Source organism: Elephas maximus, chromosome 8, assembly GCF_024166365.1.
Source record: "Elephas maximus indicus isolate mEleMax1 chromosome 8, mEleMax1 primary haplotype, whole genome shotgun sequence".
In the NCBI taxonomy this organism is placed as follows: Eukaryota; Metazoa; Chordata; class Mammalia; order Proboscidea; family Elephantidae; genus Elephas; species Elephas maximus.
In genome coordinates this window covers 83,990,913-84,006,174 of record NC_064826.1, presented here as the reverse complement: position 1 = coordinate 84,006,174, position 15,262 = coordinate 83,990,913, and the positions used below count along the sequence as shown (strand labels likewise).

The 15,262-nt window shown below is 33.7% G+C and overlaps 1 protein-coding gene across 3 annotated transcripts in view; it reads left to right on the top strand.

The window, feature by feature from the left end:
- The window catches only part of HYCC1 (hyccin PI4KA lipid kinase complex subunit 1), a 76,057-nt gene extending 61,025 nt beyond the window's left edge, over positions 1-15,032 (top strand). For 2 of the 3 annotated variants that reach the window (XM_049893657.1, XM_049893656.1), the window contains one exon: positions 10,191-15,032. In XM_049893657.1, coding sequence (XP_049749614.1) covers positions 10,191-10,765 — 575 coding nt within the window. In that variant the 3' untranslated portion in view covers positions 10,766-15,032. Of the gene's footprint in view, positions 1-9,110; positions 9,407-10,190 lie in introns of all 3 variants that reach the window. The other variant, XM_049893658.1, reaches the window with a different exon arrangement.
- Positions 15,033-15,262: the final 230 nt, after the last annotated feature.

Sequence of the window (15,262 nt, the reverse complement as noted above, 5' to 3'; positions counted from 1 at the left end):
CCCGCTTTTTTTTTTTTCCCTATCCTGGAATCTCTTCCCTCTTCTTCTCTTATTTTGTTTGCCTTTATTTATCTCCTTTTTCCATTCCATCTGGGGAGAAGAAGGAAAGGAATAAACAAGATTCTCCCATGGAAGCAGCCAAGCACAACTTTTTTTTTTCTCCTTTATATCCCTTTATTGTTAGGGAATATAATTAAATCATGTAAATGTATTGGTGTGTTTTCATGTCTGAGTCACCAAAAAATGATTATACATGCAAGAAAATAAATTAGATTGGAGCAATTAATCACATTTATTCTTTTCTATTATTAAAGACAGAAAAATCTCCTTAGAGCCAAAATGAATTCACAATTTAGTCTTTTTTTTTTAAATTAATTTTGGACAGTTTTAATTACTTATATTTTAGAATATTTTTTTCTGAGCTTTATACTAGAATGTATTTCAGGATTCCCTGAAGCTTTGGGGACCCGTCATTCTTTTCTTAAAGTTAAGAGTTATCTATAGCTTGTATTTTCATGAAAAGTGTTTTTATAGAAGGTAAAAAGTTTCTTTAGCCTTAATATTCCTGCATGTTTCAGAGGACATATTCTTTGCCATGGTCTTATTGTTGTTGAATAACAACCCAAATTTCTAGAATTGTATTTTGACCGGTTCCATTGTCTGCTTGTCCCTGTAATTTTAGTTTTGACCAGTCAGTACATTCTTATATTAACTAAATAGAGTGGTTTTTAAATTTAAAGAAAGGTTGGTTTCAGCTGAAGGAGCACTGGTGGCACAGTGTTTAAAGCAATTGACTGAAGTAGAAAGGTTGGCAGTTCAAAACCACCAGCAGCTACACGGGAGAAAGATGTGGCAGTCTCCTTGCGTAGAGATTTACAGTCTTGGGAACCTGATGGGGTCGCTATGGGTTGGAATCAGTGTGACGGGCAGTGGGTTTTGGTTGGTTTCAACTGAGGTGTTATTTTAGAGGAATCTGTTTGGCTAACAGTGTGTTTTCTTGTTTTTCTCCCACTTTTCAGTTGAGTATACTGATGCGACTTTACTTAGTGTGTTTTCAAACTTTTTAACCTTTGGATTTAATTCTCTGAGAAAAATGTAATGACTTTATAATTCCATGTCAATATATATCTGGAAGTAAAATTATAATGAAGAATTGCTGCTTTGGCTTTTAAGAGTCATAGTTACAAAATTAATAGCTCTATTGATATATTACTAATTATTTTAAGTGTATTGTGTTTCTTTTAGTCTGTTAATAGTGAATAACTCAAGGCAAAGGGATAGTCTCCAAATCTAAATTTTCAAGCCAGCTACAGATCAAGGATTATCTAGAAGCTATAATTTGAAAGGAAAATGTATAGTGGAATAAACTTCAAAAAGCATTAAATAAATTAACAGAAGAATGAATGGATTAGGGCCATAACAAGAGTTGAAATGAAAATTCCAGTAAGAAAAAAAATAAGATAAAATTTAGTGAAGTAACCTGTAGTAATTATTTTTAAAATTGATAACAAAAAATGAAATTTTATTTTATTAAATATTTACCTCCTTTAAAATATAAACATAATAGCTAAAGGAAAAACAGAAAGTATTTCTTTACAATTATGCCTTAAGTGTATACTTGTTCCTAAATGCTGCTTCCAAAGCCATCTTTATTGGCTACCATTTCAACTCAAATAGCTCTTGTTTTTAAATCCCCAAAACGATTCTTCACCACTTCAAGGTTCCATTATACAACTTATACTTTTTTTTATTTCTTCTTTCTTTTCCATTCCCTTCTTTCTTCCAGAGCAAATTTAATTGCTTTTTTTTTTGTCTGTTCTACACCACCACCATTATGATTCACCTTTCTACCATTAGAAAAAAATTATCCCTACTTGGAACAATGTAAGCAACTTTCCTCTTTTTAAAACAGCTTTTGAAATACCACTGCTTCATTCTATAAAAGTCTCCTGATTCAGCTATGGTTGCAAATAATGAGTGCTTATAATTTTTGCCAACTAGTTATCTAATAAAAAAGCCTACCTAGTGAAATCCCAATTCTTCATCACTACCCACCATTCTGCCCACATATGCATTTGTGAAATAATGAGACAAGTAAGTGAAAAGCATTTGGTACACTTTAAAGCACTACGTAAGGCTGATTGTAGATTAATTAAGAACTGCTTAATTTGTTTTATTAGCTGCACAATAATTATATTCTTGATAAGTTTTTATTAGCTAGCTTGTTATTTTAAATAGTCCTGTGATTAGTCATTCCATAAAACTATAAATTTTTTAAATTTATAGCTGGGGTTTTGAAATTTGTAGTTGGGATTTTCTCATTGTGAGATAAACTTGTTTAATTGAGTATAGTATCAAATGCAAAAGTATACATATGTTTTATAATAGTAGCAGTCAGTTTAATGATTTCTTTGTAATTTTGTAGCCCCGAAGTACAGTACTCTAACTTTATTATCTGGCATTTATATCACTATTATAGTCAAGAATTAAAAAAAAAAAATGCCTATTATCTCATTTTATCCTGCTTACATGAAAATAGAAATTAGATTGAACTTGTTTTTCTCACTATGAACAGCTACAACTGTTTGTAATAGGCAGATATTAATAATAAAAGTAATATTTATAAACTAGATACTTTTAATTTTGCCCTACCTTTGGTGCTGATATATGTTAAATGGTTTATTTTGATAACATTGTGCTTCATTATTTCAGTTTAGTAGATCTAAAAGGATAAAGCTTTAAGTTGTGAAAAGAGGTCTCTCTTTTTTTCCACACATATTGTTTTGTGACATTGGTTACCAACCCTATAACATGTCAACACTCTCCCTTCTTGACCTTGAGTTCCCAATCACCAGCTTTTCTATCCTCTCCTGTCTTCTGGTCCTTGCCCCAGGGCTGGTGTTTTAGTTCTATATATTTTTCAGCCTTTGAACTTGGTGATACAAAATAAGCACCCTGTGGGTTTTAGAATATCTAATTATATGGAATATTTAAGTGAAAAATCAAACTAAATACAACATATATAAAAATTGAATTCAAAGAAAGTGCAATTTCATATTGTTTCGGCAGTTTTATTACATTCTCACCATGTAAAACAACTAAGTTTCTATTTTGTGAATGGCACAGGTAGTTATACAAATTCAGATTATTATAACAAAAGTCAAGGAGACCTGTGATTATTAAAAAATGAAACAAAACAGAACAGTGTTTCGGTACTGATTTGCTAGATGAGAAAAGAAATAATAAAAAATACAATTCATGTTTGAAAATAAGTTATTTAAAAATCGTAATTGGTTTAGAAAATATTTCTACCATGTGATAACATATTGATGAAACAGAATAGTACTAACTTTTTAACCCTATTGAGCAAATCAGAATACTTTTAGTAGGTATATTACAGTTAAATATATTTAAAATAATTGTGTTTATAAATATTTTAAAACACTTAAGGTTCCCTTTTTACATGCTGCAAAGGTAAACTATCCAAAGTCTTGAAATGGAACATTTATTTTGTGAATCTGATTTTATGGCTTTATGAACAGAGGCTTTAGTTGAGGAGAAAGTTGCTAATTGTTACAGAAAATTTTTTAAAAATACAGAAATGGTCATTTATATTCAAAAGTAGCAAACTTTAAAGAATTGGCTACTAGAATCATTTTTATATCCGTGATTAGAAGTTCATAATGCTTAAGTTTTTAAGAGTACTCTACGCTTATTAAGAAAATTTGGAAAATAAAAAAAATTATCTGGCAGTTTTTTAAAAAGGCTTAAATGTTTTTAGTATCATTTTGAGAAGCTGTATTATTTTCAGATCTAAAATGCTATTTGAGGAACAAATTTTCCTTTCCCAATATAGATGATAAAGCATTTCTACAAAAATAAGCATATCCCTCTGACCAAAATTAGCTTTGCATGAATTTTAAATGGCATTCTTGATATGGAAAATATATTCATGGAGGACAAAATAAAATTTAGGAAATATTAGTTGACTCAAAGGACATATTAACCAAAAAGCTAAAATACGCTGCTCTGTGTTTGACACATGTGAACATTAGATTTAAGAGAGGAAAGATTTGAGTATTTGCACTGGGTTTTTTTGGGGGGTTTGGCTTAGTCAGTAGCTGAGGAAAAAGAAACCTTGTTCTATTTCTAGGTAAAATAAAAGTCAAAACATTTTCTACTCAGAGAAGCAATATATTTCAGTATTGGTTTTATGAAACAAAATTGTTTGTAAATTTTTGTATTTTTCATTTGTATTAAGGAGGTCTTACACAACTCCTGCTTGTAGTTATAAGGACGTTATTCCGTATGCATTATTTATGATTGAGCACTCTCCCTTTTTATGATCATTTGTTGCATGTCACACACCCAAGAAGAATTAGGTTTCTATAGATAGCTTTGTAATAGGTGTTACTTCCCTGTTGTTGGTCTGTCTGTCTGGTCATGAAGATCTTTAATATAATCATGAAGGATTCAACTGGTCCAGCAGCATCTATATGTTGCAGTTCTCAAAGGCATTCTTGTAACTTGGGACTTAATAAAGATAACAAAAGAGATTATTGACTGTGACTGAATCTACCTTGACAGGGAAATTATATAATGATTCACACACACACAACAAAAGCTGATGACTAGACTGCTGATCTTTTTTACTTAAGGAAAGTGGTAATAATTTCTAACCGGTGTGTCTGTATAAATCTTTCTGAATCAGACTGTGTCGTTCTTCCGTGTACTCTTTTCTTACCTGGTCTATTCTGCCTCTGGCTTCAGGATGCTGATTTCTAAGTCTTCATTTATGTCCTTGCTCAGCGTGAAGCCCTTTCACTACCTCGTCCTTATTCTGGTTCTAGGGCACCTGCCTAGTAAATTACTGACCAAGGCTATGGGTTGCTACAGTTTTAGTCACTCAAACCCAGGATGCAGCTCATGCTCAATATTTTGTTACACAAGTGTGACTTCTGTTGATTAAAAATGCTAATAAACTACATAAATAGTTTAGCTGCATATCCATCTGTGGCTGCCCAGTGTAATAAGAACGAATTCCAAACTACATACTATGACATATGTGACTCTAGTGATTACCCTCTGCCCGCTGCTTTGACTTCACTTTAGATCACTCTCACCCTGGTCCACTAGAGACTCCCTTCTAACCATTCAACATACTGAGCTCGTTTTTGCCTTAGGGACTTGGTACTAGTTATTTGGGGTATTTGAAGTGAGATTTGAATGACGAAAAAGTGCGAGTTTAAACACTCTTCCTGCAGATGGTTGTGTTGCTAGCACTTTTTCATCATTCACATGTCGGCTCAAATGTCCCTTTCTCAAAGAAGTCTTCCCAGACCACTCACAGAAAGTAGCCTTTCTCCTTTACTGCCCAGCTTATGCTCTCCCATTACTCTTATTTTCTTTATTGCATTTTCCACTAAAATTCTCTTATGTTTTACTTGTTTAATTCCCATATTATAGCATAAACTCTGTGAGAGCAGTCTTTGTCTGATTGGCTGTTGCATCACCAGCACCTAAAACAATGCTTGACACGTAGTAGGTGCTCAATAAATAGAAATTGAATGAATGAACAAATGATAAAGAAATTTATAATATAGGGTGAGCAATTTGTTCGTTCCTTGTTTGTTTTGTTGAAAAACTGTGTAACAAGATGGTAGTAAATTGAATAGGGGGGTATTCACTTAGAATCCTGCTGTTTAAACAGTTTTCATTTTGTAGGGTTTCCATATGTGTATGTACTGGTGGTACAGTTGTTAGGAGCTCAACTGCTAACCAAGAGTTCAGCAGTTGTAATCTACCAGCTGCTCCTTGGAAACCCTATGGGGCAGTTCTACTCTGTCCTATAGGGTTGCTATGAGTTGCAATCAACTCGAAGGCAATGGTTTTTTTTTTTTTTTTTTTTTTTGGTTTGGGTATGCCAGTGACTTTTCCAGGTACTAGGTATACAGCAGTGACCAGACAAAAATCCATGCCCTCATGGATCTTAGATTTTTGGTACACAAGATAAGTAAATAATTGTATGTTAGAGAGTGATAAGTGTTAGGAAACGAAGTAGGGAAGAGGGATACGAAATATGGGAGATACTGAAATTTTTGATAGAACGGGCAGGAAAGGGCTCATTGGGAAGGAGATTTTGGAAAAAGACCTGAAGGAAGTAAAGAGGTGAGACATGCAGCTACCTGGAAAAAGAGCATTCCAGACCTAGGGAACAGCAAGGAGACCAGAAAGATAGTGGGGCAGGGAGACTGGGTCACAGAGTTAGACAGGGGATGAAGTGAGAGAGACAATGGGGAGTAACATTATGTAACAAATATTTGGGTTATAAAATTATCTTTATTCTGTAGTTTTTCCTGAGACTTATGTTTCTGTTCTTTTTAGCTCAGTATAGAATTTCATGCTTTTCCTTTTAGAAATTTAATTTAATTAACTTTTTTTAAAGACATTACCATTTTTGAGTGATAACATAAAAAATTTTTTTTTTTTTTTTACATACATCAGTTAATTAGTCAAAGCCTGTGGGAAAACACATCATCTTATTTTTCTACTTGTCATGTAATTTCATGGTTTAAAAAAAAATGTAATATCATTCCTTTTTGGGAGGCAGATTTTTACTACTATCTTAATAAATGTGATTAGCAATCCACTTGCCCAGTGGTGCCTTATATATCATTATTCTTGTCCTTTTCTTGCGAAGTTTTTTAAAGACAAAAAAAGTTGGAAATTTTTTTGCAAAAAAAAAATATATTTTTTTGCAAAATTCTTAATCTTTACCATTGAAGCACCGGTTTTAAATTTTAAAATTTCATTTGCATCAAAAAAATAAAATAAAAAACCAAAATCTTGAAGAGTTATGGCTTACTTAGGGTTTCTTAGAGACTTTTATTTGATCTAGCTCTCTGTTCAGTGAGAATAAATTACTTGCTTTCTATGAAATGACCAGGAATCTAAACAAATAAATTTAATTAGGGATGTTAGAGGATGTTTAAATGAATTACAGAGTTAGAATTTCTAGTATGACAATGGAAATTTAAAGTCAAAAGACTCTGGTTTGACACCCCCTCCCCGAATAGTTGTGTAGCTCTTTCTGAACTTCAGTTTCCTTGTCTGTAAATGGGAATCACATTGCCTACTTCAGAGGCTCACCAACACATTGTTTGGAGAATGTAATTGAATAATATATGTAAATGTTCTCAAAAACACTGTTTAGTGCCATTCAATGTAAGTAGTATTGTTCTTTTTCTCATTAGGCCACTTAAGCTTATCTTTTTTGGTTTGCTAAATTTTAATACTCATTGGCTTTGTTATATCTGGATAATTTACATAGTTTTATAACTTTTTTTGACTGAAGATTCCTTTAATAGAGCTTTTGTGAAACTGCTTCTGCAATGACCAATCTTGGCTGTCACCCAACAATGCCATGGTGATTTACTCTCAGTTGCAATGTCCTCTGGCATGTACCTCTGAGATTTTATTTGCCCTCAGTTTGAAGACAGCTGTTAGCAATTGGGAATAGGCTTGGCTGGAACTTTTTACCTCATTAAAACATTATTAGGGAGCATACAGAAGTAACAGTGTACTGCTTGCTTGCTACCTCACTAACATGCTTTGGCATGTCTAGGAATTAGAAATTTCATTTAGAGAACCTTTAGTCAAAAGTTTTTGAAGCGCTAAGTTAAGGGAAAATAATTATAAGAGCACATTGGCCTGCCAGCCCAGGGCAACATGGAGCTCTGAGGAGAGGACCCCCCCCCAGAAGCACATATTGCTGGTGGGTATGGAGTATCCACGGCACCCATAAGAACTTTTGTTTTAAGTTTTTCAATTTTTAAAGAGTCAGAATATAGCGGTGGTTCCCAAACTTTGGTGCACATTAGTCACCTGGTAGCTTTTAAAAACCCTGGTGCCCCCAGTCATGCCTCACACTAATTAAATCAGAATGGAGTTGGGGGCATTAGTAGTTTTTAAAGACCCCCAGGTGTTACAGATATGCAGCAAAGTTCGGGATCCACAGGAATAGGGTATGCATGGCTCAGGCTTCCATTCTTGTACCACCTGGTATTGTTTCACAGGTTTTAGCACCATTAGTGAGAGCTTGGTAATGCCATCACTAAAAACATTTGAAAATAGTAGGTTGTGTCCCTCCAGCAGATTTGTGGCTTACATATTTTTTTTAAAGAGTACGTGCTGCTTTACAGTCTTGTGTTGTTTTGAACATTAAGTTTCATTACTGGCCCATTCTAGAAATATTCATGTTTTTTTCTCCCTTTACCACAGGTATTTTCTTGGTGGCCTTAAATAAAATCATGCCTTTGTCTGTGACTTAAGATACTGAATAACATGTCTAAGGCAATTAACTCGTTGAGGAGTTTCATTCCTTTGTTTCAGTTACAGTGGCCGTTTTCAGAAAAGATTGACAGTCAGTTTGTTTTTTCCAAATTTGCTTTGTAAGAGTGTTTTTAAAAATCCATTTTAGTTTTTCTCCAGTGTTGTAATGAACTGCGGGCTTATACCTATGCAATTATAAGAGTCTGAAGGGACAGACTGCTTAATTATGTGACAGCCACATTAGTACTTACTAATACATGAGCTGATTGGTGTGTGAGACAAAAACTATACTAGTGGCATTGCTAACCATGATATCACAAATGAATAAGCATTTTTCAAAATATCGTGGTTTATTGAGTCAGCCTCAATGTAATCTAATAAAAAACAGAATTGTAAGTGTACAAAGGGGAATTACTAAATGGAGGGGTTCCTAATGTTGACAAGAGCTAGAGTTTTTTGGCTGTACATCCTTGAGCATTCCCCTAAGGCTTGTTTCCATTTCATACTCCATGTCAAATATGTGTGTGAAAAAATGCAGAACATGAAGTGATGCTCTGTGAATTTTTTCTTTGTCATTTAAAGTTGAAGAACATAACCCTGTTGTCTCCAGTGCTGTCAGAGTATTGTAAATTATGGACATTTTTACAGTGCAAATATTTGGTTTAATTCATAATGTTCAGTTGTCCAATTTTATTTTGAGTCTTTTGTCTTTCTCGTTTTTGCATTTTTATTTTGTTTTGTTTTCAGCCATCATTTTGTCTTATCATCTTCAATTCTAGAGCAACCTGACAACAATAATGATACTACTGAATTGGGCAACCTTGTCATTCCTGAGATTAGTGTCACAAGTGTGGCCGGAGAGAGAACCGGGAATGGGGAAAAAGGCAGAACACTAGGAGAGATTGATGCTCAGCATATACAGGGTGTGCAGGAAACAGCCACAGACCCTAGAACTGAGAGCAGAGGCTTGCCAGAGATCAGGAGGCAAAAGTCTGTAAGAAAAATCATGGAGGACGGAATAAACTCACCTGGCAGAGTGCAGTTTTAGCAGAGCACTTTATAGCTGCACTCCAAGGTATCTCACGGCAAAGGGCCACTGCTGCATGTTTAAGCAACAGTTACACAGTCACAAAAAGTTTGCATGTCACCTAATAATCAAAATGCATGAATTATGCACCACAATTTCTCAATGGCTCTTAATGCTCTTTGGAATCGTCATACCTATATTGTCTCTGAATAAATTCCAGAATTTTTCTGCTTATGTTTTGAGATCTAAAATGATTTTTTTCATCTTTATATTTTTTATGTTTGATATGAAGGATAATATATGTATAGAATTTTAACAGGTTAGCGCCTGAGATATTTATAGTCTAGATTTTTTTTTTAAACTTAGTAAAAGAATCTAGAGTGTAGAATTTTTTTAAGTCTTTAAAATATCCTAATAACTCTTTTAAAAAAAAAAAAGTCCTTTGGTAAGAGCTTTGATTTTATATTGCTTTGCTACTGAGGGGGAGACTATACCCCTAGCTGACTGTGTGATATTTTTTCTAATTGTTTCTGATCTTTTGCATGAATAATAGGAGAATTCTTTCTAAAAGCATAGTGCAGTGTGATTTATGGCATGCTTTTTGTTTAATGCATTCTGAATTACTGTCATTTAATTACAATGGACTATTTTAAGATTTTTTAGAATAGATGTTTTGATTTATCCTTTGATTTTGTTCTACCATAATCTGTTTCCTTATGAAATTATGCTTAAGTTTAATTTATTTAAAGTACAATTGATTTGATGTTAGTCATTAAAAAAAGAATTGTTTAAATACTTAATGTTAACTAATCTTTGTTATTTCTTTGTTTAGGAAATACAGATTTAACAGGTCAAGAAGAACTGATGGACATATCTGAAGTTGACGAGGGATTTTATTCCAGGGCTGCGTCTAGTACCAGCCAGTCGGGTTTATCAAACAGTAGTCAAAATTCTAGTAACAAGACAAGTGTAGGGAAGAACCAGAGACGGTCAGGAGGAAGCAAAACTGGAGGAAAAGAAAAAGAAACTACAGGGGAATCTTGCAAAGATCACTTTGCTCGAAAACAAACTCAGAGAGCCCAAAGTGAGAATCTTGAGCTTCTCTCTTTGAAGAGACTTACTTTAACAACCAGCCAATCCCTGCCTAAGCCTAGTAGCCATGGTTTGGCCAAGACTGCCACTACTGTGTTTAGTAAATCCTTTGAACAAGTCAGTGGTGTCACAGTCCCACATAACCCATCACATGCTGTTGGTTGTGGGACTGGGACAGATGCCAATAGATTCTCTGCCTGTAGTCTCCAAGAAGATAAGCTTATTTACATTTCTGAAAGAACTGAACTTCCTATGAAGCATCCATCAGGTCAGCAGAGACCTCCTAGTATTAGCATTACTCTGTCAACAGATTAATTTCTAATGTGTTTTTCTCACTAACTGGTGAATCTGGAAATACCACTTTGCTTCTGTATGAAAGTGCCCTAGGTCTTTCATCCCTGTTCCTGAGAGGAGCCCTGATGTCTTAAATTTTGAAGGCTACCTTGAGTTTTGAAGGGAATAATATCTAGGTTGCAGTTTGTTGAAAAATGATTTTGTTATTTCATAGTTATGTTTTTTCCCCTTGGTCTGAGTCTTTCTTTGTTTCCTATTTTTTATTGTTGTCCTGAGATTGCCAATGTGACCATAAATTTTGGCAGGTTATCTGATCAGGTTGGCTATATCGTATGTGAGGCTATGAGGTTTTTTGTTGTTGTTGTTTTTAATAACTCCTGTTTTGGTTGCTGTATGTTTGGCCTTCAGAGTGAAACGGAACCTCCAAATTTGGAACTGTTTCATAAAGGATGAGGCAGATGTGGAACTCCAGGTATTCCACAGCTGGCTATTTAGAAAGCCAGTCTGAAAAACAGGCATATGAAAAACAAAAATGATGTGTATGGAAAGTACCTGATAAAAATGTTTGTAACAAGATCATCTTTAAGATTATAACAGCTTGTTCAAAGAGCTGAAAAATGTCTGGAATATTATATAATTTGAGGAAATGAATATTATATGATTCCAGAAGACAGATGTGGGGATTCTGTTGTTATCTTTGGGACATTTTTGTACCAAAAGTCAGACTGTGGTTAGGGGTATTGTTTTGAAGTATTTCACCTGGATTTATCAGATGAAAATCCCTTATAATTCCTAAAGTATAATAGGCTATAAAGCTGATTTACCCTGCTCCTTGACTTTGGGAATCCTGGGTACTTTGGATTCCTGTAATTCAGAGCACAGGTAATTGAAGACTTCCTTGAAGTCATTGTAAATATTGCAACACAGCTCTCAAGACACCGATACCAACCATATAAGATTGAATCATTTGCCTGCAAATGAAAGATATTAGATAATTTTTTCATCTATGAAATATCATGAAAGAAAATTAAGAATAGTGAAATAGGGACAGAGGCCATTTATATATTAACTAACTTAAGGTTGTTTTATGTTTGTGTTCTTAAATTTAAAATTACAAAGTATGAAAAAAAGAATCAGGTATGTTTCTTGTTTTGTGACAGGCCTATTTTAAATGTTCTTATTATGATATAGAAGGAATAATAAATGTAGTTACCTTCCCACAACTGAAAAGTAAAAATAGGCTTGTATGAAGCTATAGAGAGCATGTGACCTCTAGACTGATGTAAAAGTTTGGTGTTTGCTAGTGGTGGTCATTTCAGCTATGGTTGAGGTTCCTCGTAAATCAAGGCTGCTGAAGTAATAATTCAGAGTCAAAGAGAGAAATAAGTGCTGAGGATAAGGGTAAGTTGGCTGGGCAGGAAGGCGTAGGGAGCTGTTCACTTCTTCCTTAGACTTTTAGTACACAGTGGTGTCCTTATCCACACACCCTAGCTGTGGGCACACAAAGGAAAATGCTAGTGTTTTCCTCTTCTACCTACTTATGATGAGCTCAGATACATGAAAAGTGTGTGTGTCTTGAAGAGTGCCGAAGCATTTACGCTGTGGATGCAGTTTTAACCATGACTGTTTTGGCTACAAGTTTAAATCTAATTCTTCAAAAAGCATGAACTAGTTTTCATTCATTAGTCCTAAATGCAATATGGTCTTTGACATAAGTAAATTTGATATTTTTAGTTCCAGTAATAGAATAGAATAAGATCTATTGGCCTAAATTGTAGCCAAAAGAATATAAGGCAAGCAGAAAGTGAAAGTTGATACTGTATTCACTTAATAAGAACTCTGTGTACAATTTTAAGTGTTTGTAAAATGTCACTGTGAATTTCCTTTGTCTTTTTGTAATTCTTTGACAAAAGATTTTCTCTAGGCATAGTTACTAACAGTATTGATAGTATTAAGAACTAATTTAAAAGATTGGCATTTTAAGCAGGTCGAGTTGCTTAGGAAATGTTTTTGAATAAGTTTGACTAACTTATTCTCAGATGGCACACATGAGAGTTCAGATTTTAATGTTTGACCACAGTAATGGAACCTCATTTTACTATTATTCTAGATCCTTGCTACTCAGGGTGGTCTGAGGACCAGTAAGTAGCATTGGCATCACTTGGCAGCTTGTTACAACTGTACCACCCAGACCTATGGAATCAGAATCTGCAGTTTAACAAGATCTCCAGGTGATTGTTTTGCACAGTAGAGTTTGAGAAGCACTGGTCAAGAGACTTTCAGAGTACAAACAGATCACTTGTCTAATATTTTGGATTCTTGGTGGTCTCACTTCCCTAGATCATGGAAATATGTTGGTTAGGTACTAGATCATTATAATCTTTGTTGTTTTTGACAGCTAATTAACTTTTAATAACATTGACACGTGACTTCTAATTCTGAATTTTTAATAATTCTCATTTAATTTTTGCAATAAAAATATAACATCTTATATTTTTCTTGTTATCCATAAATGGAATCAGATCTGTAGATGCTTGCAATTTTAAGCATGAAAGGGCTACCGCCTGTTTATGCAATGCACAACCAATTTGCATGTGTATTCTTTTTTTTTAATCTCTGAAGGCTTACTCAGTGGGATGGTTTTGAATTTTTGCTCCAAGTAACTTGCACCAATTGATTTTCTGGAGTGTTAAGTTATGTTAACAATGAAATAATTTATAGAAACTTTGATAATATTTCAAATAAGGATTATAAATTTGAAAATTTTATAGTAATTGTAAATATTGAATAATATTAACTATGGTAACAAATTGTTATTACTCCTACTGCCCTTTCCTGACTCACCTTCCCAAATTTGAAAATTTTGGAAGGCTTTCATAGGTCAATTTCCTGTGAAGATGCTTGTATGACAGTTTGGTCACAGACCTCATATATATCCAGTATAGCTTTTTTCAGGAGAAAAATTCCACATAAAATTGTGGTCTTAAATCCTGTAGCTCAGAGGATCTGAGTAGAAGTTGTAGCTCCATTCCCCATTTTAAACCTCTAGGGATTCTGGAAATTACCTATCCTCTCACTCTGGAAACAGTAAACTGCTTGGGGTGTGTTGTAGTGAAGCTAGGTCCTAGCACTAGTGTTTTAGAATCCAAGTGGGGAGAGACACAGCTATGTAGACTTTTCAAGGGACTGTCTCAGAGTATGCAGGGCAAGGGTGTCTTCCCTTCTTTCCCCAAAGCCACAGGAAAGCACCCTGTAGTTCCTTGCTCACCTCCCTGGAACTTTTTAAGGCAGCTCAATAGACTCGAAGAGTAGACATTCTCAGTCTTTAAATGGTGACTGAAGTTTGCTTTGGAGACGCAATATTTTATTGCTGTTTTCATTTATGAAGCAACTGCTCAGCAAACATAACTCATTAAAAAAAAAAAATTTGAATTAAAGGGAAATATGTTGTTTAAGCCAAAATAGATAAAAATGATCCCAGTTTTAAGGGATTTTGCCTATTTTGGAAGAATAAAATTAAAGTGTTAAAACTGTTCAATTTTAACACTTTAATTGTACTCAGATATAATTTTGAACATCTATTTTAAATGAAACCGTTTAACATTTGAACCTATAGGTCTGATAAATGTATGCTTTATTAAGGTTAGCACATCAAAGGAAATATATATGTTAAATAATGTAACTAAAAAAAGATTTAAAAAAACATTTAATGAGAAAAATAATTTGGTGGTTACTTAAGTATTATAGATAGAAATTAATGTATAGTAAGGTCTTACCAGTCTTTAGATGAAAAACAAAAACTATCTAGTCCTTTGCTTAGAATGAATTGTACTTTTAGATTTGTTGTTTAGTAAAATTATACTCAATATTTAGAGTTAATCACATTTGTGTTTAATATTGGTAAATTCTTCAATAGAGAGCATAAATATGTTGTCATCTATACTTTGTAACTTGTGCATATCTAAAGAGGCTAACAGTGAACATTTTGGAAGATGTTTTTGTGTTTTTTACAGTAGAGTTCTAGGGAACCTGTGTCTTGGTATGAAGTTTTTACTAGTAAACTCAAGATCCTGTTGACATACTGTTGCTTTCTCTTATATGGAATTTGTTGTGTACCTCTCATCTTTACTTCTAATCATGTAGTGATGCTAATCTTTTCATAGTAAATATACTTGTTTATAATTGTACTCCTAGAGTTTACATTCCTGAACTATGACTTTGGATATTTTTTATGTGCTCCCTACCTTTTTAAGGCTATGAAAATAAACTGGAGTTTTGTTTTTTTGAAGTTTTGTGTATTTGTGTAAGTGTTCTCCACATGAAGTACTTTATACAGCTAAGTGTTGCCTCTTGTTTTATTGAAATAAAAGCTGATAAAATATTTTCCAGATTGCTTTACTCATTAAAAAGTGTTATAAAAAATTTTTAAAAGTCATAATGTGAAGGAAAAAAAGGAAACAAGGAAGACTTAGGTGAGTTTCGACATTGACAGCTTTAGGGGGTAAACCATATGGCAGT